General features: G+C 42.8%; 1 protein-coding gene across 1 annotated transcript in view; it reads right to left on the bottom strand.

Annotated features, from left to right (window-relative positions):
* Positions 1–20,204, bottom strand: part of pla2r1 (phospholipase A2 receptor 1) — a 42,181-nt gene extending 21,977 nt beyond the window's left edge. Inside the window, exons 1-15 of the mRNA XM_085805421.1 lie at positions 19,961–20,204; positions 16,817–17,197; positions 15,324–15,497; positions 12,563–12,727; positions 12,230–12,343; positions 11,229–11,378; positions 9,625–9,819; positions 8,582–8,745; positions 7,745–7,855; positions 4,483–4,595; positions 4,184–4,353; positions 2,516–2,724; positions 1,549–1,694; positions 325–409; positions 65–200 (exon numbers count right to left, since the gene is read on the bottom strand). Of these exons, the coding sequence (XP_085661547.1) occupies positions 65–200; positions 325–409; positions 1,549–1,694; positions 2,516–2,724; positions 4,184–4,353; positions 4,483–4,595; positions 7,745–7,855; positions 8,582–8,745; positions 9,625–9,819; positions 11,229–11,378; positions 12,230–12,343; positions 12,563–12,727; positions 15,324–15,497; positions 16,817–17,197; positions 19,961–20,105 (2,458 nt within the window). The 5' untranslated portion in view covers positions 20,106–20,204. The remainder of the gene's footprint in view (positions 1–64; positions 201–324; positions 410–1,548; positions 1,695–2,515; positions 2,725–4,183; positions 4,354–4,482; positions 4,596–7,744; positions 7,856–8,581; positions 8,746–9,624; positions 9,820–11,228; positions 11,379–12,229; positions 12,344–12,562; positions 12,728–15,323; positions 15,498–16,816; positions 17,198–19,960) is intronic.
* Between the last annotated feature and the right edge of the window lie 4,849 nt (positions 20,205–25,053).

The following is a 25,053-nucleotide window of genomic DNA, read 5'->3' as shown; positions in this document are numbered from 1 at the left end:
TGAAGATGATGATGATGGTGTGTGTGTGTGTGTGTGTGTGTGTGTGTGTGTGTGTGTGTGTGACCTCTGGACAGTTTGCAGATCCACTCGTGCTTGGTGTTGCACGGCTGCGGCACCAGCGTGTCGGTCAGGTCGCTGTAGACGGCGCAGTCCCTCCGGTCGTCCTCCTCGTTCTTGTCCTCGATGAACGACGTCACCACCTGAACACAGACAGGTGAGACCAAACCATGACAGACGAGTGTGTGTGTGTGTGTGTGTGTGTGTGTGTGTGTGTGTGTGTGTGTGTGTGTGTGTGTGTGTGTGTGTGTGTGTGTGTGTGCTTACAGGAGAGTTGTCCGACCACTCCCACACGCCGGGGTGTTCGGGGTCTCTCTTGTTTAACCCGACCCAGAACCAGCGACCCTCTGTTCTGGAAGAGAGGAGCAGAACAGAGACAGTCCGTCTGAGAAACTCTGGGAACATTTTCACTTTTTTACATTAATGTTTGACTTTAAAGGGATAGTTCAATATTTTGGCAAATCGGCCCATTGCCATAATCCCTATAGTCATAGCAGTAGGTTCGTTACCTTTAATTGTCGGTGCAAGCTGTTTTTAGAACGGCGGAGCAGAGCCGTGAGCTGCTCAGAGCTACGCTACGGAGGCTCATTATGGGATTTCTTGGTTTCCCTCATCAAACTCATCAAATACACAATCCAACAACTCCACAACGCTCTGGTGGACAAGTTGTGAGCTGCACATTCACCACGCTATGAGATAATAACACAACGTTACCACACAGAGTTGTTTTAGAGGGAAATACAGAGACTGATGATGAAAAACTGTCCCTGAAGGCAACGTGCATCAACGTGCATCAGCGGTTTTGCATGAATTTCCCTCTAAAACAGTTGTTCATAGAAATCATCAACTTTATTCACTCTATTCTTCACAGAAACCCTTCACCTAAGACTATAGGGATTATGGCAATGGGCCAATTTGCCAAAATGTTGAACTATCCCAGTTTCAATACACTTCACCAGCTGTTTATGGGGGGGGAAAGCAGCATAAAGGAAATCTCTCTTCTATTCTGGCTTTATAGACAATTATATATCGTGACATTTCATATTGATATAGTGTAAAGTATGTTTTTGGTTAATCCAGTGAAGAAATAGGCTACTGTGATATTCCATCACAGATAAACTCCTATAAATCCAATCCTGTGCAAATATTTGCAAAATATTATTGGTAATTGGTAAAAATGACATAACACTTGACTAGTTGGTATGAAAAAAACATAAAACTGATCATTTATCAAAGTGATATTCTCCCTATTCATCTCCAACAGATTCTAAAAATCCCAAACCACATTTTATCTTCATTCCACCTCCCTCAGTAAGTCACTGTGTGTGTGTGTGTGTGTGTGTGTGTGTGTGTGTGTGTGTGTGTGTGTGTGTGTGTGTGTGTGTGTGTGTGTGTGTGCAGCAAAACAAAAACAGCCATGTGATGCATTTCTGTGTCTCCAGAGCCTTCGTGCAGTGATGAGGGCCGGTGGGCGGTACAGCAGGTACCAACCCTTCAAACATGGTGGTGATGAGCTGCTTGACAAACAGCTGCTCCTCATAGTGGTAGAAACTGGCCAGCTGAGCCCCGAGGGCCTGGCAGAAGAAGTCTGCCTCCGCCCACGACCGTTTCATCAGCACCTTCTCATCATGAAACACCTGGAGGGAGAAAACCAAACGTTACAGGAGCAGTAGCAACACATTACTGTACGTGAGTTTATCATTAATACAGAACAGGGATGTCACGATGACCTGTTTTCACAATTAATCGCGATATTAAACGCCACAATTAATTGATCGCAAAGGTTCCTAAATACCATTACTTTCCAAAAAAAGGATTATGTATGAACCGTGTCGGCAGATGTGGCGCTAAAGTAAAGGTAAATGCACAGATACTGGTCCATTTACCTACCGTAGCAGTTAATTGGTAGGAATTTTAATGCTAGAGTGTCATTTGTAATTTAAAAAAAAAGATTAAAATTAACTTAAACATTTGGTATAGATGACAATTAATGACTTGAATATTTCAAACACTTCCCCTGGCGGATTAATAATTGGTCATAATATAGTAGATATTTTAAATATTTTATAATTAGTAATGTATATTTTAACTATATTTGATTTTACACATTAATAGTGTTGTGAAATTAATTAATGCATAATAATCGTGGTAATCGTAATACTGTGATGTGTATGTTTGTGTGTGTGTGTGGGTATGTATGTATGTCTGTTCGTATGTCTATGTATGTGCATGAGTGTGTATGTAATTGTGTATCTGTGTGTATATTTGTGGGGATTTTCATGGTGTTTTGTATTGTTTTGTTTTGTTTTTATCCTCTGTGAGGCACTTTGTGTACTGCAACGTATGAAAAGTGCCATATGAATAAAGTTGATTTGATTTGATTTGATTTTGATCTCTCTGACAATAATCGTACATCCCTAATACAGAACCAATTACAGTAAATAAGGGTGCACTGGACCTTAAAGCAGATGAGCAGGCCAGAGTGTGATTCCCACCCCGGGGGACAGGGGGCGTAGGCGTCGATGTGATGCTCCGGCAGCTGCAGGTCGTGGTAGCTGCTCACGTTCTGCTTACACACCGACAGAGCCTTGTGGGACCGGCAGTCCTTCACCTCCCAGTGGCCCAGCGCCGGGCCGCCCGCCATGGCAACGCAGCCGCCGGCGCTGGCTACGGGCAGGAAGACACGTCACATCGTCATAGCGTCAACGTTTTCTGCATTAGAATAATATATTTCTAATGCAGATACTGACATGAAGTTTTCACCAGATGTCAGTAACAACCTAAGTTATCCACGTACACAGGGAAATCAAAACCTGTATGTCCATAAATGAAGTTATGTGTAATAAAGTGGATACGGTGTCATGCAAAAAGTTTGGTCCTAATGTGTGTTAATGTTAAACAGTTCATCAAGTGGAGGATGAAATGATCTCCAAAAGACTTAAAATTAAAGATAAAACAATCTTTTTATCAATATTTTAATCAATATCAGTGAATTATTTTAGTTTTCTACAGTTTCAGAGTGAAAAAGGGGAAACAAAGCAGCAGCCTGCTGAAGAACGGGAAACCCAGAAGACTTGAGGTCTCAGAGAACTTTGACCAAGGTATCAGATAATTTACAAAGGGGGGGGGGGGTACTAGCTACTAACTATGCAGGGGGCCAGACCTTTAACTTTTCTGTCAGTTTGAACATGGAAAAGATGAAAATATAAAGTGAATGTGTCATCTGTAACTTTATGTCTTTTGGGGATCATTTCATCTTCCATTTGCTGAACTGCAAAAACTCAAAATCTTACCAAGAATATTTGTCTTATTTCTAGTCAAAACAAATCTCATTATACCTAAAATAAGTACTCATCACACTTTTTACTTCTTTCAAGCAGATTTTCACTTGAAATAATCTGATAATGGAGCAAGTTTTTCTTTCTTATTACAAGCACAAAAAACTTTCTTTCACAGGCAGATTTTTCTACTTATTTCAAGTGAAAATTTATTTGAAACAAATGAAAATGATCTAAAAACAAGTTGATTTTTTAGGTGATGAGTCTTATTTTAAGTGGAAAGAGATTAGTTTTGACTAGAAATGAGACATTTTGACAAGAAATAAGACAAATATTCTTGGAAATATGTTGAGTTTTTGCAGTGTAACAGAAGAAAGCAGCAGGAACGTGTCAGTGTTTAGAAAGAGATCCTGTCTCCTATCAGTGCTCATTAATATCAGCTGCTTTAGTCCTAAATGATGCGTATCAAAGGTTTCTCATCACACAAAAAGCATCATCATCATCATCATCATGTCTCAAAGCAAAGACCTCTCTCCAGACCTTTGTAAAAAAAACACACACACACACACACTGACTGACGGTGTTACAAGCTACAGACGTGTTTTTAAACCCCTGAATGCACCGTTGGGGCCGGAAGTGAAAAGAAAATCATTCGACCATGAACTGGCTTCTGTGCACGCTCACCATGCAGGACTGACTTGAAGACACATTCAATCCTTATTCTCTTTTATAATAATAATAAAGAGATAAAGACGGTGTGTACCTGGCTGGTGTTTGTTCCAGTGGGTGAAGGTAAAGAGATAAAGACGGTGAAGGTAAAGGGATAAAGACGAGGCTGTGTACAGTACCTGGCTGGTGTTTGTTCCAGTGGGTGAAGGTGAGGGGCGGAGAGGAGCCGTTGTGCGGCAGCCAGCTGTACTTTCCCTTCTCCTCCTGGTCCACCAGGTCGATCCAGAACGACATGCTGCTGTTGGCGCCGCGGTCGCTCAGCAAACTGTTGATAAACGCCTGCTCAAACCTGCCGGCACGCAGACCAAGAGGAGGAAGAGGAGAAAGAAGAGGTGAGCTGAGGTGAAGAGACTTAAAAGAAAATGTTTCTGTTGCGTTTCTGAGTCAACACAGTAAATCATTTTCCTCAATAAACCACCTGTTTTCCACAGTGAGAAGAGGAGCTTTGCAGTAATATCCCATCTGTGCATCTTCATAACTCTGCTCGTGGCCGGTGACCATGTAGCAGGAATGTCCGTGTCGCTTCCAGCCCTGAAAACACACACACACACAAAATCAACTGTTGTGTGTTTCATTAAAGGTGTGAATGATCCGTGTAGTAAAACTTTATTACTTCTTTGTTTAAGCTTTATACATGTGCATGTTTTTGATTTAACATTTAATATTCATCATCTTCGGCTTCTGTTGAATTAAAAAACAGAGTTGGTAGAAACTATAGTGAAGCTCTGAGATAATGTTTATCACATTTACCATCTTAGCCGAGTTTATTGCCATCCTCATTTTTGCCATAGTTGGATGGAAATGTCATTTTATTTCATCGTGAAGCAGAGAAGTGGGCAGATTAAAACTGAGATGTTTCATATGGAAAGGACAAAACAAGAAAATCATGCAACACCTTTTACTCAATCAGACAGTTGGACTCCTCATAACAACATACACATACACCTCTGTGTACCACTGCACTTTGGACTTTAATACACAATCACCACACCTCTGTCCCCATAACAATCCTCTATCTAAAATAATAATAATAATTTATTTAGCCTATTACAGTGGCTGCTATTAACTCTGTTTCTCTTTTTATTCCTTTAGTTATTTGCACTTTTTTGTATTTTATTCAAACCTTCTACCTCTGCTCTATGGCTTTTTAATATTTCACTCATATATACATTTTGTGTTTTTATGCAACGACCAAAAAGGTGGAAGCTTGAATTGAATTGAATTGAATTGAAACAGCAGCAGTATCACCAGTCGTCAGAATAAAAACTATATTAAAACAGCCCATAATAACACCTGACTGCTGCATAGAGCTTATCTACCTCTGTTGTATCTGCAACATGAATAACTCTGCACTGGAGAAACCTCCTCTGCTCTGAAGTGGAGTGAAAGTGAAGTGAAGTGTGTGTCTGTGTGTGTCTGTGTGTGTGTTAGTGGGGTTGTTTTGGCAACTGGTGTCAATTTGCCCCCCTCCCTCCCTTTTGCCTGACCCCTATATCCTATCTAACCCCCATCCCTCTGCTTGGTGGAGAAGAAGGGAGGGGGGGGGCAACACTAACATTTACACTGAGACAGAGTTGAAGGATTTTCCTTTTTTCTTTTCCAGCTCAGACGATGAAATGTTTCAGAGTTTAGTGAAGTTTGTTTTTCTCCGTCTTCACCTGCTGCAGTCGACCGAACCAGACTCAGGTTGAGTTTGGAAAATATATAAAAAAATAAATCTAAAAAGAATAACAACATGAGCAGCCGGAACCAGCAGAGTCTGCTCGAGCATGTCTGTCCACCGACACGGCGATGCCTTCAGGGCCCAGTTTCAAGTTTTTATTTAATGTTTATATTATATTCATGTTCCGGGGCCGAAGCAGCTCCTGCTGGTGACTCAGGACGCTGATATTCTTGTAAACAGAGTCGAGGAGCGACGTGGATGCCAGACAATACGTCAGCAGTTTGGAGTGAATCAGCTCATTGTGTCCGTGACGGAGGGGAAGAAGGAGGGGAAGAAGGGGGGGAAGAAGGAGGGGAAGAAGGGTGAGGGGGGGGGCGAGTTGCTCAGAAGTTGAACTGTGGCGGTGGCGAGCGTGTGGCTTCGCCTGGTGCGCGTCGTCCCGCTCTGTGTGGAGCTATTGTGACACGACACAGCGACTCATCTGTTCCTCCGCTGCTCATCGTCACAATGTGGCACCAGCGCAAAATGTCAGCGTCACTTTTATTATCAACTCCACTATTCAGATTTTTTCTTTTTTTTTGCAAATCATTCGGTTATTATGTGACGAGCTGTGAGGTCGTTTTCGCTTCTGACTGACATCGGCTTTGACATCAGCATTTCTCACTCCGATAAAGCAAAGAAAACACACCAACGGACAAAAACATCTTGTGTCTGCAGATTTTTTTTTTTTTAAATCTCATGGAGGCAGACGGAGCAGATTCAGTGTTTTAATCCTGCCTTTTCAAAATCTCACCAAGAATATTTGTCTTATTTCTAGTCAAAACAAATCTCATTATACCTAAAATAAGACTCATCACATTAAAAAGTAGCTTGTTTTTAGACACTTTTTACTTCTTTCAAGCAGATTTTCACTTGAAATAATGAAGTTTTTCTTTCTTATTACAAGCACAAAAATCTTGCTTTCACTGGCATTTTTTCTACTTATTTCAAGTGAAAATTAGTTTGAAACAAGTGAAAATGATCTGAAAACAAGTTCATTTTTAGATGAATCTTATTTTAAGTGGAAAGAGATTAGTTTTGACTAGAAATTAGACAAATATTCTTGGCTGTGAGGTCGTTTTCGCTGCAGATTGGACCCGATGCTTCTGACTGACATCAGCATTTCTCACTCCGATAAAGCAAAGAAAACACACCAACGGACAAAAACATCTTGTGTCTGCAGATTTAAAAAAAAAAATCTCATGGAGGCAGACGGAGCAGATTCAGTGTTTTAATCCTGCCTTTTCATTTCCATCTCTGCTTTAAAAAACTGAGCAAACAAAGTCTGTGATGTCGCAGCTTCGTCGTACGACTTTAAAAATGACGAGACGAGACTGAAAACCAGACGTCTTTAGTGAATGAAAACAGAGAAACAAACACGTAGCTTGTGCAAAATGAGGAATACACAGCAACTGACTGACGTCATCATGTCATATGTTCACCTTTGCTCCAAGAGCATCATGGGTACTGAAGTCTCGTTTTTAAAATCAATGTAAGGTATTTTACTTGGAATGAACCTTTATTCTCATAACTTCAAATCAGACGTTTAAATGAAATGTACAGTTTTATTCTTAACTAAATATTTACCACATTAACTGTATGAATATTAACTTATTAAAGGGATAGTTCAACATTTTGTCAAATTGGCCCATCACCATAATCCCTATAGTCATAGCAGTAGGTTTGTTACCTTTAATTGTCGGTGCAAGCTGTTTTTAGAACGGCGGAGCAGAGCCGTGAGCTGCTCAGAGCTACGCTACGGAGGCTCATTATGGGATTTCTTGGTTTCCCTCATCATCAAACTCATCAAATACACAATCCAACAACTCCACAACGCTCTGGTGGACAAGTTGTGAGCTGCACATTCACCACGCTATGAGATAATAACACAACGTTACCAGACATGTGTGTGTGTGTGTGTGTGTGTGTGTGTGTGTGTGTGTATGTGTGTGTATGTGTGTATGTGTGTGTGTGTTACCTCAGGACAGCCGTCGTCCCAGGCCGCAGCGTGACGACCGGGGCTCAGACTTTCTCTCCTGCACACGGCCGGCAGTCGTTCGTCACATGACGTTAAACGCCAGTTTCCCTCCTGTTGAAGAGAAGGAGGTTTGTTCCCACGACGACGGCAGATGAATAATCACAAAAACATTATCAATCAAGATCAATAAAGTATCTTTTATCTCTTATCTAATCTTATGAAGGACTCAGAGCTGACGTACTTTAATCAATAGAGAAAAAATGAATGAGTAGCGGCTAAACATCAGTTAAAGTCGTGTGACACCTCGACTAAAATTATTTAAAAAAACGAAGTTACAATGAGACAATCGAACCATAATTTGTTCTTTTGTTGTTTTATATTTCCTGCTGTATAACACTCACAGCCACAACACCTGGACTCTTTTTTTGTCTGGTGTTTTATGAATCTTATAAAGGTTTTTAACTTTATGCATTCTTTCAGTTAGGTCTTCATGGAACCACTGCACAAAATAATAAATCTAATCTAATTTAAGTTATAGAAAATGTCAAGTTCTTTCATGTTTTATACACTAAATAACTAAAATTAAGATTAAAAAGACCTTAATGATCCGTTTGTACAGAAGTTTGTGTTGCAAAGCAGCTCCACAATCCTCACATTTCCTCATGACACAACTCAAACACTCAGATAATCTGATTTACAATAAATAAATGAAAATAACAATCAAATAACAGTGTGTGTGTGGAGTGAGGAACAAAGGAGAACTTGTGTTTGTTGACTGATTGAAGAGAATAACAGATTAATAATAAAGATTCAGGATTTAACCGTTGTTTTTCTCACCTTCCTGTCGGCTGTGGCGCAGAGCGCGGCGTCCGTCAGGTTGTGCGGCGGCTGGTGCTGCTGCCACAGAGTCAGAGTCACCGGGGAACCGTCGGACCACTCCACGGTCGGAGACGAGGCTCGTTTCCACAGACCGATCCACACCTCCGGACTCTCCCCGGAAACTAGGAAACACACACACACACACACACACGGTGGATTCACACAAACAGTTCATCAAGAGGAAGATGAAATGATCTCCAAAAGACATAAAGTTAAACATGAAACACTCTTTCTTTCAATATTTTAATCAATATCAGTGTATTATTTTAGTTTTCTAGAGTTTCAGAGTGAAAAATTGAAACAAAGCAGCAGCAGCAACAGAACGGGAAACCCAGGAGACTGTGACCAAGGTGTCAGACAAGAGATTTACTATTTACACACTGGGATAGTTTCCAAAGGGGGTGCTACTAGCTACTATGTGTATTTATGTATACATGTTGGTTGGTTGGTTGGTTTACTTTATTATGCATCATGCATATGTATAAATGATGTTCGGTATGTATATATTTGTAAAAATAGAGGTTCACAAACGACATAAAACAATGTTGCATGGCAACATTTATTAGGATGACAAGCAGACGGCTGGTCTGCAGCTTTTTTTTCCTTCTTCTTTGTTTTGATACATATATTATATAATTTATAAAAGATTTCTTGAAAAAAGGGAGAAAACATAAGTTTGCTTCTTTCTGCCCCCTTTCATTCAGGAGTTGCATTATTTTTTTGTACTGAACTGTTTTTATTTTCCTTTTTTTTTCTTCAATTAATAAAACAAATAAAGTTAACTAACTATGCATCATGTCCAAACTTTTGCTGCAGGCCCTTTTCCTTTTCTGTCATCTTCAAAATGTAAAAGATGAGAATGAATATCCTGTATATATGTCATCTGTAACTTTATGTCTTTTGCAGATCATTTCATCTTCCACCTGATGAACTGTTTGTTCACATTAACAAACTAACTTTTGCATGATGACTCTGTATCTGTGTGTTTAAATGTCTCTTACAGTTGCTGAGGAGTTTGAGCATCATCTCAACGTGCGACAGCGAGCTCAGGCTGGTGAGGTTCGCCCCCAGAGAGCCACAGGCCCGGGCCGAGTCGTCCCAGCCCCCGGCCTCGGGCTCCGACAGGACGCGGTAGCAGAAGCCGTTGTGAGGCCACCAGCCGTCGGAGCAGTCGGTGTGGACGTACTGCCACTTCTCTGCAGCGGAGAGGAGGAGGAGAGAGCAGGGGAACATGGGTATTTCTTTTCTTTTCTTTTCTCTTTCACAACACCAACCCAGAGCAGCAGACGTTGTTTTGGTCTGGCTGCAGCCGCGGCGTGGACAGCCAGGTCAGGAGTTCACTCCCCAGGTGCAGAGCAGCTGTCGCCAACGGCTACAACAGCTAAAACACTACAACACTGAAACACTACAACACTGAAACACTCCTCCTGCATTTCACTCTGACTGACTCATAACTCAGCCCTGACAGCAGCAGCTCACCTCCGACCAGGCCCAAGCACGTCAGTCAGCTGCAGCGGTGGACAGTAACCGAGTAAAGTTACTGTTGAGTACTGTACTTAAGTAGCTACATATCCAGAGGATTTGTACTTTACTTGAGTATTAGATTTCTTTGGCAAGGCATCTTTATTTCTATAGCACATTTCATACCAAGGCAACTCAATGTGCTTTACATAAAGACTAAACATTAAAAAAAGAAGCATAAGACAGAATAAAAACAAACAAAACACTAAAAAGGTACTTATTACTCTTACTTGAATACTTTTCCAAGACAAATATTTTTACTTTTTTACTAGAGTTAATTAGTAGTACGGCTGAAAAGTACTGGTTACTTTCAGGTCTTTTTCTAAAATCCTATTGGACACAAGCTGTGTTTGTCTGTGAAGGAAACCCTAACCCCTAAAAGCAGCACATCAGTGCAGCTGAGCAGCAAAGAGTTCAGAGTTAAAAGCTCCTTACATTCATTTACAAACTATTAGAGTCATTCATTGATGTGGACAATAAGACATTTACTCTGACTCTGACTTTGACTTACAGTAAATTTAAAAGATGTACTTTTGGATACTTAAGTACCTTTAAAAGCAAGTACTTTTTTACTCTTACTGGAGTAACATGTGGACTGAACTACTACTCCGCCGCTCTCTTTATTGTTAATGGACAGGAGCAACAACCAAAAAAAGAAAGAAAGAAAGAAAAGAAAGAAGAAGTTTCCTGTCAGTGTTAACGTGCAGTTTGTGATTATTGATGATGATTTGATCAGATCTGATCCAGGAACATTTTGTTTTGAGTCCGTCTCCCTCACACACCTTGTGCGCGTTGAAAGTACAGTAAATTATCGGCCCAAGACCGGAGTCAACAACATGTTGTTGTCAAGGTAACGTGTGGTGAGAGTGTGTAAGTGCTGTTCATTCATGTTTACAGCATCTGGACCCTCACACACTCTCACACTCTGTCACTTAGAGCTGACGTCACTTCAGTCAGTGGGTTCAGGGCTTTAAGGAGTCTTCAGGGGGCAGATTGGAACTGGGGGAAAGACTGTGTGTGTGTGTGTGTGTGTGTGTGTGTGTGTGTGTGTGTGTGTGTGTGTGTGTGTGTGTGTGTGTCTCACCCAGCGGCTCAGCTCTCCGTGTGTTGTTGGGTGTCTTCTTACAGATGTACGGCAGCGCTGACTCACAGGACAAACTCTGCCACTGACCGTCGAAGGCCGAGTTGTAAACTCCACACGGCCGGTCGTCCTGCAGCGGCTCGGCCGCCACCGCTGACCCAGACAGAGACAGAGACAGAGCCGGGGACCGGGGTTAAATAAGAGAAGTCCTAGACAGATAAAGTCCTCTCATGTTCTACAGACTGATTAATCACTGACTGATTCAAGAAAAGAACAGATAATAAGGAGATTCAGGGCATGCTCTGAATATTCATGATTTATAATTAAAGATTAAAAACAGACAGCTGTGTGAGAGAAGCTGCACCTGAGCTTCATCATCACATCTGCATCCAACAGTTTTACATGGTTAACGCCAGCGTGTCCATGTTTAACATGCTCACTGTGATGATTTAGCGTGTTAGCATGCTAACATTTGTCATTTAGCACAATGCAGAAAGTACAGCAGCCTACAGTGGGATTAGTTTTACAGTAATATTGTCGTGAACCAAAGAATCATAATAATTATTAGAATTCATCGTCCAGGCAACATGAAATGTCCGTACAAAACTTCCAACATGCTGCTAACATGGCTACAACTAAATGATGAAGGAGGCAAAGTATAAATATATATCAGGTTGAATAATGATAAACATCGGTTCAGTGAATCGAGTTCACAATTCTAGCATCAAAATTTTACATTTGCTGTTTTAGCTGCAGCAAATTTTTCCTTTGTATCAGTGACGCTGATGGACTCTGGTCACAATATTTACCATGCAATAACTGAACTAAAGTTTTGCATGACAAATGTTAATGGAAAAATATACATATAAATCGTTTATGGAAGAGTTGAGTAGGCCTACTCAGTCAGATGTGAACTGAACTGCCGGCCTGCACTGTTTATGAAATCATTATGTACATTAAATGCTACTGTCCTTCACACTCTGCAGTGAACAGATGATCAATACCTGTGGTGAAATTGACCAATGACAGAGGAGCTCCGTCGGACCACTGCCACCCCCGTCCGTCCTTCAGATGGTTCAGTCCGATCCAGACCATGGTGCCGACGCTCGCCAGTCGATCTACCAGCGGACACAACAACACGGATGTTGTAGTAAAACGTCACATGGTCCAGAAGGAAGGAGACAGGAAGGAGGAGATGAAGAGGAGCTGACTACCCCGTGTGTGTGTGTGTGTGTGTGTGTGTGTGTGTGTGTGTGTGTGTGCGTGTGTGTGTGTGTGTGTGTGTGTGTGTGTGTGTGTGTGTGTGTGTGTGTGTGTGTGTGTGTGTGTGTGTGTACCTCGGATGTAGCGGTGCTCGGCCAGGCCGGTGATGCTCAGCAGGTTCCCTCCCTGAGCCTGGCAGGTGGCCAGCGCCTGACTCCAGGTCAGGATGGTGTACAGGTTGAACTGGTAGCAGGCGCTCAGCTCCAGGTTCGATTCCCAGAAGTGCTCACAGCTGGAATCTGGGAAGAGAGAGAGAGAGAGAGAGAGAGAGAGAGAGAAGGGCGGTAGGAAACAGGTCAACGTTTGTTCTTCTGGTTCCACGAGGTCAAAAGATGACCTGGTAGAAATTTTAAAAGACATTTTCCTACTTTATAAACAAGTTTAAAGGTAGAGTCTGGAGTTTTGTTCGTTACTGTTTGTAAACAAAACATTGAAACTCAGCCCCTCCTCTCGGGCTCAGCTGTGCAGCCTCCTGCCCTGGACAGCAGCGGTTGTCAGGACCGCAAAGGAAAGGAAATACAGTCCGAGCGAAGCGCCGATTAGCCGACCGTCACCAACACCGGGAGCCTCCAGTGTTATGTTGTTATGTTGTTATGCCGTTGTGGTGAGCTGGGAAGACCACTCATCTATCAGACGATGTAGCCCAACTTTGTGCAAAATTCTATTTTCAAGTAAATCCAGGTAGTTTTTTTTCACATTGGATAATGCAGGCACACGAATTACACGTCACGATTCATCAGTCAATGATATTGGATCCGTCATCCATCAATCAAACGTCTGAGACACACACACACACACACACACACACACACACACACACACACACACACACACACACACACACACACACATGGACTCTCTGCCCGCTTCCGGGCATGAGGAGACCCTGAGGAAGACCCAGGACACGCTAGAGTGACTATGTCACTTGGTCGGCCTTGGGATCCTCCCGGAAGAGCTGGAGTTGCCCACGGTGAGAGGCGGCGAGCTGGTGTGAGCTTGCTCATAGTTTCCCAGCTCAGCCGCCATGTGTTGGAGTTCTCCCCTCTGAACGAGAGGGTCACTTCCCTGCGCCTTCGGGTCGGCAGTGCAGATAAATGGTTCCGGGCATGAGGAGACCCTGAGGAAGACCCAGGACACGCTAGAGAGACGATGTCACTCGGTCGGCCCGCGAACGCCTTGGGATCCTCCCAGAAGAGCTGGAGAGAGTCTGGGTGTCCCTGCTCAGACTGCTGCCCCCGAGACCCGGACCCGGATGAGAGGAAGGGAATGGATGGAGGATGTTCACTAGCTGAACAGTAGAGAGGATCATCAGAAGAACCAGGACCAGGACCCGGACCAGGACCAGAACCAGAACCAGAACCAGGACCAGAACCAGGACCGAGCTGATCTGTCCAACCCGTCTGCAGGGACACAGGTGCCGCCATCGGGTCTGTCTTTTCCCCGATGCTTTTTAATATCTTCATCTCTGACCTACCGGAGACAACATCCAGACGTCTGGGTCTGCAGACGACCTACGTAGCTATCATGATACAACAACCACCGTGGAGGCGGTGGAACAGAACCAGAACCAGGACATGGTCACACTGGCTGCCTACCAGAACCAGAACCAGGACATGGTCACACTGGCTGCCTACCAGAACCAGAACCAGAACCAGGACCTGGTCACACTGGCTGCCTACCTGAACCAGAACCAGGACATGGTCACACTGGCTGCCTACCAGAACCAGAACCAGGACCTGGTCACACTGGCTGCCTACCAGAACCAGAACCAGAACCAGGACATGGTCACACTGGCTGCCTACCAGAACCAGAACCAGAACCAGGACATGGTCACACTGGCTGCCTACCAGAACCAGAACCAGGACATGGTCACACTGGCTGCCTACCAGAACCAGAACCAGGACCTGGTCACACTGGCTGCCTACCAGAACCAGAACCAGGACATGGTCACACTGGCTGCCTACCTGAACCAGAACCAGGACATGGTCACACTGGCTGCCTACCAGAACCAAAACCAGGACATGGTCACACTGGCTGCCTACCAGAACCAGAACCAGGACCTGGTCACACTGGCTGCCTACCAGAACCAGAACCAGGACATGGTCACACTGGCTGCCTACCAGAACCAGAACCAGGACATGGTCACACTGGCTGCCTACCAGAACCAGAACCAGGACATGGTCACACTGGCTGCCTACCAGAACCAAAACCAGGACATGGTCACACTGGCTGCCTACCAGAACCAGAACCAGGACCTGGTCACACTGGCTGCCTACCAGAACCAAAACCAGGACATGGTCACACTGGCTGCCTACCAGAACCAGAACCAGGACCTGGTCACACTGGCTGCCTACCAGAACCAAAACCAGGACATGGTCACACTGGCTGCCTACCAGAACCAGAACCAGAACCAGAACCAGAACCAGGACATGGTCACACTGGCTGCCTACCAGAACCAGAACCAGGACATGGTCACACCGGCTGCCTACCAGAACCAGAACCAGGACATGGTCACACCGGCTGCCTACCAGAACCAGAACCAGGACATGGTCACACTGGCTGCCTACCAGAACCAGAACCAGGACATGGTCACACTGGCTGCCTACCAGAACCAGAACCAGGACATGGTCACACTGGCTGCCTACCAGAACCAGAACCAGGACATGGTCACACTGGCTGCCTACCAGAACCAGAACCAGAACCAGGACATGGTCACACTGGCTGCCTACCTGGCTGCAGCTCAGCACTAGGAAGACAGTGTCGGCACTTTCAAGGAAAATTAGTGATGGTAACATCCAAAACTGTTATGACGACTCTGAACGTCTTTAGTTTTACCTTGCACGGGACAGAAGCCCCAGCGCTCGGCCTGGTCGTAGCGGGTGGTGGTGGCGCACCAGGGCAGGTGGTCCTCGCGGCCCTCCGTGGTGCATTCAGAGTACCACTTGTTGTTGTACTTGAAGGGGAAGGCGCAGGGCATGCCGTGTGCGTTCCCCAGCAGAGGGTGGATGTCTGCAGGTCAGACACACACAGGGTGGAAAACAAACAAATAACACAACACACACACACACAAACAAGTTTAACACTTTGATTCCCTGGAAAAGATCATTTTAGGTCTATTTATACAATAACAATTGATTCATACTGTAAACATGTAGTTAGATTGTGGTTAGATATTCAAAAGTGGCTAAGACCCAAAAAGATTCATTTTGAATTTACACCACTAAATGTTTTGTTGTTAGTACTGGATGCAAAATGCCTGCAGATGGTAAACACCATCATTCTTTTGGGGAAAATATTTATATTTAAGACCCAAACAAAAACATTTTTGAACTTGGTTTATTTTAGAAATAAAGTGCAGTGTGTCGCCAATTTCTTTTGGAAAAAATGATCGCAACAAATCAAGATCAGGTGGAAATGCATAATAACAAAATGGGAAAAACTTATGTTTGAGTAAATGTATATTAAGTAGTTACTGTTAATTTAATTATAGTAGTCATACATCCCTTTTTGTTGTAGTTGTTTGTTTGTTTTTACTTTTCTGTCCTGTTTTAATATGTCGTGAGGTTTGTTCGGTCCTTTGTTTTTTGTTTGTCTGTTTTGGTTAGTGTATTGTCAGTGTATACATTGTGTATGCTGTTGCCTGTTTCCATTAAAGGGATAGTTCAACATTTTGGCAAATTGGCCCATCGCCATAATCCCTATAGTCATAGCAGTAGGTTAGTTACCTTTGTTGGTGCAAGCTGTTTTTAGCTTGGGATTTCTTGGTTTCCCTCATCAAACTCATCAAATACACAATCCAACAACTCCACAACGCTCTGGTGGACAAGTTGTGAGCTGCACATTCACCACGCTATGAGATAATAACACAACGTTACCACACAGAGTTGTTTTAGAGGGAAATACAGAGACTGATGATGAAAAACTGTCCCTGAAGGCAACGTGCATCAGAGGTTTTGCATGAATTTCCCTCTAAAACAACTCTGTCTGGTAACGTTGTGTTATTATCTCATAGCGTGGTGAATGTGCAGCTCACAACTTGTCCACCAGAGCGTTGTGGAGTTGTTGGATTGTGTATTTGATGAGTTTGATGAGGGAAACCAAGAAATCCCATAATGAGCCTCCGTAGCGTAGCTCTGAGCAGCTCACGGCTCTGCTCCGCCGTTCTAAAAACAGCTTGCACCGACAATTAAAGGTAACAAACCTACTGCTATGACTATAGGGATTATGGTGACGGGCCGATTTGCCAAAATGTTGAACTATCCCTGTACAGAAAGAAAGAAAGAACACACACACACATAAACACGCTGCAGGATAGTTCAGAGCTTTACCTTCGTAGGGATGTGAGCAGGGCCGCTCTCGGGGCGTGTTGTACCTTTTCCACTCGTGATGTGAGTTTTTCTTCACCACTAAGGCGCGCCCGGCCACGGCCACCCTCCACTGCGCCGCCCCGTACAGCATGCCGCCGCTGCAGCGCCACCACAGCATGGGGGCCGACAGGTCGCACTGGAAGGTGCCGAGCGGCTGCGTGGCGTCCGACGTGTTGAGGCCCAGGCAGCTGCTGGTGCCCACGTTGAACAGCCGGTGGCGGGAAACCCACTTCCACAGCATCCGCCGCGTCGGCCGCTCGCAGTCCCCCAGCACCAGGTTGGAGCGGTCCACGGTGACGCAGCGCTTCAGAGGCTCGCTCTCCAGGATGAAGGCACCCTTCCCTAGGATTACATTTACAATGCATTATCTATCTATCTATCTATCTATCTATCTATCTGTCTATCTATCTATCTATCTATCTATCTATCTGTCTGTCTGTCTATCTGTCTGTCTATCTGTCTATCTATCTGTCTATCTATCTGTATCTACCCCCTCTCTCTGTCTCTTTCTACCCCCTTTCTCTGTCTTTTTACTTCTTTCTTTCTACCCTCTCCCTGTCTCTTTACTTCTTTCGTTATTTCTACCCCTCTCTATCTCTATCTACCTCTTTCTATCTATCATCCCCCTCTCACTGTCTCTTTTTTCTTTCTTTCTTCTACCCCCTTTCTCTGTCTTTTTACTTCTTTCTTTCTTTCTACCCCTCTCTATCTCTCTATTTTATTTTTTAGATTTTCTATTGATCTATTAAATCATTTATTCATTGTTTGTTGTTTGTGTATTTATTCCTTGTCTTGTGATATTAGTGCACACAGTCTTTGGTTTGAGCACCTTCAATTTCATTGCACATGTTGATGACAATAAAGTCTGTCTATCTATCTATCTATCTATCTATCTATCTATCTATCTATCTATCTATCTATCTATCTATCTATCTATCTATCTATCTATCATATTCATCACAAAGCACCCGAATATAAAAATGAAATGTAATGCATGAGAGAATAAGAAAGAACAGTATTCACACTGAGTACATTATTTATATCTCAGCCTGCAGTGCAAACTGGTGCAGGTGCAGGAGGATGAGAGGAGAGGAAGTGAAGTACAACATTACTGTTTATATTATTCATTCTTACACTTATATACTGTATATGTATCTATATAAATGTATTGGACGTTTCTCCACCACATCGGAGCGGTGTCGACGACGACGCTGGACGGAAGCCTGCAAGGACCTTTTGTCCTCCAACACAAAAACATCTTAGTGTCAGTGGACACTAAAGAAAACAGAGGATGTAAACAGATGAAAACAGACGGAGGAACGATTGTTTCCCTTCATGTCACACCACAGAACAAACAACAAAGAGTGTGTGTGTGTGTGTGTGTGTATGTAAATCAAACAACAGCAAGGCAAGGCAATTTTATTTGTATAGCCCGTTTTTACAAACAGTTTGTCTCAAAGGGCTTTACATCCCATCATAACAACATCCTCTGTCCTTAGACCCTCACATCCACTGAGGAAAAACTCCATAGAAAACCCTTTTAACAGGGAAAAACTCCATAGAAAACCCTTTTAACAGGGAAAAACTCCATAGAAAACCCTTTTAACAGGGAAAAACTCCATAGAAAACCCTTTAACAGGGAAAACAGCATCAGCCCAGTGATCATTTACCAGAGTCAGAAAGTTGTTTTTAGAAAACTACGCTGGCAGACAGGAGTAAAATTCTGTTTCCAAAAACAAACATGACCGATCATTTGATTCATCATCAGTTCATCACTTGTCTGAGCTCTGACTCAACATAACAAACTGTATCCTCCTTCATTTTCACCTAAATTTGAAAACTACGGCTTCAAACGTGAGTTAAGTTCAGTTTCCAACTTAGAACAAGACTGAACAGACTTTTTGTTTGCACTGTAATGATCAATCGATTATCAGGATCAATGCTTTAATCATCACCAGCTCACTGAAACAACAATATTCATCATTAAACTCACTGATTTTTACCTGAATGTGAAAACTACAGCTGCAAACATGAGTCATATGTTCTATTTCCAACTCAGAACAAGACTGAACAGTGAGTTTAAACTTTGTAATGATCGATCGATTATCAGAACTGGTGCTTTAATCATCCGTCCATCACTTGTCTGAGCTCTGACTCACACATAACAACCTGTAACCTCTTTTATTTTCACCTGAAACCACAAACTTGAGTCACTTCCTACAGTATTTCCAACTGAGAACTGAAGAGACAGTTTAAACCTGTAATGATCCATCGACTTTTCTCTCAACTGGGACTGAGCTCTGACTCACACATGAGGAACTCTGTCCTCTTCACCTGAACTTAACTGCAAACATGAGTTCACTTCAGTTTCCAACTTAGAACAAGACTGAACAGACTTTTTGTTTGCACTGTAATGATTAATTGATTATCAGAATCTTTTAATGCTTTTAATCATCACCAGTTCATCACTTGTCTCGGCTCTGACTCACACATAACAACCTGTAACCTCTTTCATTTTCACCTGAATTTGAAAACTACGACTTCAAACGTGAGTAATGCAAACAGACTTTTTGTTTGCACCTTAATGATTGATTGATTATCAGAATCTTTTAATGCTTTTAATCATCACTAGTTCATCACTTGTCTCAGCTTTGACTCACACATGCACTGAAAGAACATTTTCCATCATTAAATTCACTGATTTGCACCTTAACTCTCAGAAATAGAAGATTAACCAGCTCCTGACTGTTTCTAAGTTTTATTATTTCTATGTTTTCACAGATAATGAAACTCAACAGAGTGTAATGTGATCTGCTGCTGCTGCTGCTGCTGCTGCTGCTGAGGCCACGGCCACAGAGGTGCATCAACACTTCACTACTTTACTTTTTCAAACAAGTGAGCAACAAAAACAGGACCAGGAGAACATAATGATGGTTCAGTACAGTTATATAATGTTGTCCACTGGGTCCAAAACCACAGCACAACATCCTGCAGCAGCAGCAGCCGCAGCAGCAGCAGCACGGACACACACAGTGTTGTCTGCTGCTGCTGCTGTTGTCGTGTTGCGTTCACGGACCCGTCCAGTCCACAGCAGCAGCTACTTACTGTAAAACTCCATGAGCTGCTGTTTGTCCAGCAGCTCATCGTCCTCCTGCTCGGCGCTGCTGCAGCTTGTGGCCACCAGCACCGCGACACCGAGCAGCAGCAGCGGCGCAGCGCGGTCCACGCGACGGAGCCACTGCGTTAACATGTCGTCCACCACGTCCGCAGCGCATTACCGGAGAGGAGTGGGTTCAACCGGGCCCCAAGTTTCTCCCTCATAGGAAACAACCCAACTGACTGAAAGGCCGGCGGGGGAAGGACTTTCTTCTTTTTCTTCTTTTCTTTTCTTTTTTTCTGTCTCTGGGCAGCGGGAGCAGCAGCGACGTCACGTCTGCGTGTGACGGAAGAGCGGCAGCTGCTGCCCGGCCTGAAGGCTGCATTCCTGCCGCTGCGCCGAGCTGCTCTGGCTCCACTGGGACACAGCCACAACAAACACACAACTTTATTTAGACCCGACAAATAAACACACTGACGGACAGACACACGCATAGACAGACAGATAGACAGATTCTCTTATTTCCTCTTTTTTTGTGTGTGTTATATCCTCTTATTCTACCTTTTGTTAAATCAGTAATGACTGTAGCCTGGGCCAGTGGTTCTCAAAGTGGGGTCCGGGGACCCCCAGGGGTCCTTGAGAGGGTTCAAGTCAAGTGGGTCACCAACATTTTCTAGAAATTTTACCAGTTTCTTCAAGAATTATTTTTTTTTTACCAGTTTCTTCAAGAATTTAAAAAAAAAAAGGAGAAATCTTACCACGTTTTCCTAGAAATTTTTAACTTTTTTTTCTAGAAATTTTTAAAGGGACAACGAGGAGTTTTGGAAAAGTGAAGTGTCTCCACACTACATTTATGAGCCTCCGCACCGTGAAATTCTTTGACCGGTGCAAGACAGACTCATGTTTTCATTCATCAAGAATTAAAGTCAGAGGTTGGAAGACGATCACATACCGTCGTAGTTCCCACCATAAACGGAGATTCGGCGGCGTTATTCTCATGACTCGCCACGAAACCGAAAGTAAAGAAACGCTGGTCGGCTCGCCCAGCATTTCCACCACCACTAATAATAACAAAATAACCATAGAGACAAAACCATAGATTTATCTAAAATGGACCATTAACAAGTGGTAACGGAGATTCATCCACATTAAAGCAGAAGTAGGCTAAGTGATCTAAGTCTTAAAGGGATAGTTCAACATTTTGGCAAATTGGCCCATTGCCACAATCGCTATAGTCATAGCAGTAGGTTCGTTACCTTTAATTGTCGGTGTAAGCTGTTTTTAGAACGGAGGTGCGGAGCGGCAGGCTGCTCAGAGCTACGCTATGGAGGCTAATGGAATTTCTTGGTTTTCCTCATCAAACTCATCAAATACACAACCCAACAACTCCAAAAGGCTGTCGTGGACAAGTTGTGACCTGCACATTCACCACGCTATGAGATAATAATGGAACGTTACGAGATGGAGCTGTTTTAGAGGTAAATTCATGCAAAACCACTGATGCGCGTTGCGTTCAGGGACAGTTTTTCAGCAAGCAGACTCTGTATTTACCTCGAAAACGGCTCTGTTTCGTAACGTTCCATTATTATCTCATAGTGTGGTGATTGTGCAGGTCACAACTTGTCCACGAAAGCGTTTTGGAGTTTTGGGATTGTGCATTTGATGAGTTTGATGAGGGAAACCAAGAAATTCCCTTAGCCTCCATAGCGTAGCTCCGAGCAGCCTGACGCTCCGCTCCTCCGTTCTAAAAATAGCTTACACTGACAAATAAAGTTAACGAACCTACTGCTATGACTATAGCGATTATGGCAGTGGGCCAATTTGCCAAAATGTTGAACTATCCCTTTAAATAGTTGTATCTTCCGACAGCAATCACTTCTATAGAGTGTTTGGTCTGAAACACGGGTCTGTCAGTCCCTCTGCTCTGCTCTGAGCCCAGGAGAAAACTTTTATCGTATCCTACAGTTTTTATCCAATGAGGAGAGAGAACGGCATGCAGGGCTGTGTGTGCAGCCAAGGAACGCCGTGAATATGGCGACGTAGGGACGAGGACTGTTATGGTGCGTTCAAGGAAACTCGTATTTTTCCGACTGTGAAGTGGTACCAGTTCGATCTGGTACGACTTCACGGGTCAGAAGTTACGAGTGGCCGTTATAGTGACTTTCACAGGTAAAACAGGTCGGAAAAACACGAGTGGCAGAGCGATAGATATAACAGAGTGGCGACACTCCCATTGGACTCCGTTGTAAAAAATGGCGGGCCGACTTCCGGGTTATGGAGCCCTCAATAGTTCCAAACATTCCTCCCGCGGCGCTGGACCACGTCTGTTTCTATGGCTGCACAGCAAGAAACTACTGAGCTACGTTGACGAAATACCGACCAATTTTAAGTTATAAAGTGGTAATAATCTTTCCCAAGTACAGTAACCATGTTGACTTAACAAAATAAAAATTATTAGACTGATCGGTTCATTGAAAAACATTGATTTATTTACTGCGGTGATTTCAGTCCGTAGCCCAGAAGCAGCCCTGCTCACTTTTCATTCAAACAAACTAATGCCACTGCCACAGTTGTTAAATTTCATCAATGAGACCAACATTAATCTCTTCAAAATAATTTAACAAGCCAGCGGTAAACCTCTAAAAGCATGCGGATACGTTACTTGGCTCGTTTTCTCCGACGGGAGGACGGACGGTCGGCCCCGGCAGATCAGCTCAGTAGAGCGGCTGCTGCTGCTGTGACAGCCGCCTCCCCTGGTCCCCGGTCGGGGCTCACACAGACTCTGCACTTCTCCCAGAACAAACATCGGTGCAAGTTCCTAACAAACGTTATGAACTGACCACAGACTCCGGATTAAACGGTGACTTTCTTGCATGAACAAAATATTAAAACTGTGACGTGTTGACAGCGCTAAAGCCAGGTTTTGGCAGCTTTACTGCTGTGGCTCGGTTGCCGCAAAATGACGATATCGATGCTAATTTCTGTTAGCCCGTCTATGAGGTTTTGCATTATACGTTAGCATTAAGCTAGCGGGCTTTATATTTAGTTGTGATACTGGCTGTGTGTGTTTTGAACGTTGTTTCAAACTGTGTGGGTTTGATTGAACATCTTTGATGCTTAAATATATATATTCCCGCTTAATATATTGCTTTACTCCTCTTCTTATGCCATTTTTACTGTAGGGCAGGCTAATCTTCACTTTAGAGTGACAAATAAAACCTTGAAGCAAGAAGATTTTGCCTTTTGTTTGAAAACTGACATTGATGTACATACAGTAATTCAGTAACAGTTGTAAATATACCTTTGTACGGTTTATTTTTTAATATTTACCGTCCAAAAGCAAGCTCAGTGCTGACTGTCACATAGCAGAACATGACAGCGGCAGCCTCGTTTGGAACTATTGGGAGCTACATGAACCACGTGACCGCGCTGGCGGCGACATCAAAGGCTGTCGCCACTCTGTTTTATCTATCGCTCTGACGAGTGGGTTGCCTGGAACGCTACAAAGTCGTAAGTTGTGACTTGAAGCTGTAATTTACGATTTCAAAAGCCTGCCTGGAACGCAGCATTAGCGAAAACGACCGGACCACTTACTTCTGCTTTAATATCAGACTTTTTTATTGTCGCAGAATTTTTCATTCTGCCGATGGAGAAACTCCTCGTTGTCCCTTTAATGGAAATATATAGTATATATTTTTTAACAGAAATTTCTCTAAATTTTTCCCAAATTTCACGCCACTGGCCCTAATTTGAACGTACATTAACTAAAAAAAAAGGAACGGTATTCAGTCTCAGAACAAATATTTGTGTATTTTTGGTGTTTGTTTCAAAATTTTGTCCAATGGGGGGTCCGACGGCCCGTGGCCTAATTTGTGTCAGTTTATGGGTCCTTGATCTAAAAAAGTTTGAGAACCACACTGGCCTAGGCCATTTGTTCTCAAAGTGGGGTCCGGGGACCCCCAGGGGTCCTTGAGAGGGTTCAAGTGGGTCCCCAACTTTTTCTAGAAATCTTACCAGTTTCTTCAAGAATTAAAAAAAATAAATAAAAAATTGGAGAAATCTTACGACTTTTTTCAAGAAATTTTTAACTTTTTTTTCTCTCTCAATCTCTTTAAAAATCTTACCACTTTCTTCTAGAATTTTTTTAGGAGAACTTTTACCACCCTTTTTTATTATTATTATTATTATTTTTTTTTTAAATGTTTTTGGAGAAATTGTACCACTTTTTTTTCCAGAAATTTCTCTACAATATTTCCAAAAATTCACACCATTGGCCCTAATTTGAACGTACACATTGCCTAAAAACGTTCTTTTTTGGTGTTTGTTTCAAAATTTTGTCCAATGGGGGTCCATGGTCTAATTTGTGTCAATTTAGGGGTCCTTGATGTAAAAAAGTTTGAGAACCACTGGCCTAGGCTACGATGTATAAAAAATGTTTTTTAAATAGCTCATATGAGACCAGTTACTGCAGTAAAATGTGGTTTAACATATTTAACATTTAACACATTTATTTTTTAATTTTATTGGACTATTACTTCAAATTACACTGTAAGCCTTACAATGTAAGGTCATGACCTTTCCTTACAGTTAGAGTGCTGTGAGATAATGTGGATGATTTAGATATTGATTATTCTGAACATGAGAAGAAAAATAAAACATTAAATATAGATGGACATAGGATTGATCCCACTGATAGGAAATGTACTTGTTACAGCAGCATAAAGTAGAAAAACGGACAATAAAGAAATCGTTTTGTGGTTTTAAATAAAACTAATTGGTTTGAATTGAGCTTATTGCACCACAGTATTAATGAGCCTGTAGATATAAACACTTTTAATGTCCATTGTTAACTTTTTAAATCCTTAATTCTGTTTCCCACTCAACCAGAAAATTGCACGTCTGTAGATATCACTTTAATTGTAATTTCTAGGATTTCATTTCATTCATGTCACTGACGGATTAAAAAACAGGAAACGCTCAGTCATAATAAAAAGTTTACAAAAAAAACACTTCAACTTTTCCTGAATAAAGACTAAAATATCAGCAGGAAACTGTAGGTGTGGCACAGAAAAGTAAAAGCAGCAGCAGCAGCAGCAGAGTG

Source organism: Trachurus japonicus, chromosome 3 (genome assembly GCF_045865225.1).
Source record: "Trachurus japonicus isolate A0001 chromosome 3, Traja_1.0".
Lineage (NCBI taxonomy): Eukaryota > Metazoa > Chordata > Actinopteri > Carangiformes > Carangidae > Trachurus > Trachurus japonicus.
This window is presented reverse-complemented; position numbering and strand designations above follow the sequence as displayed.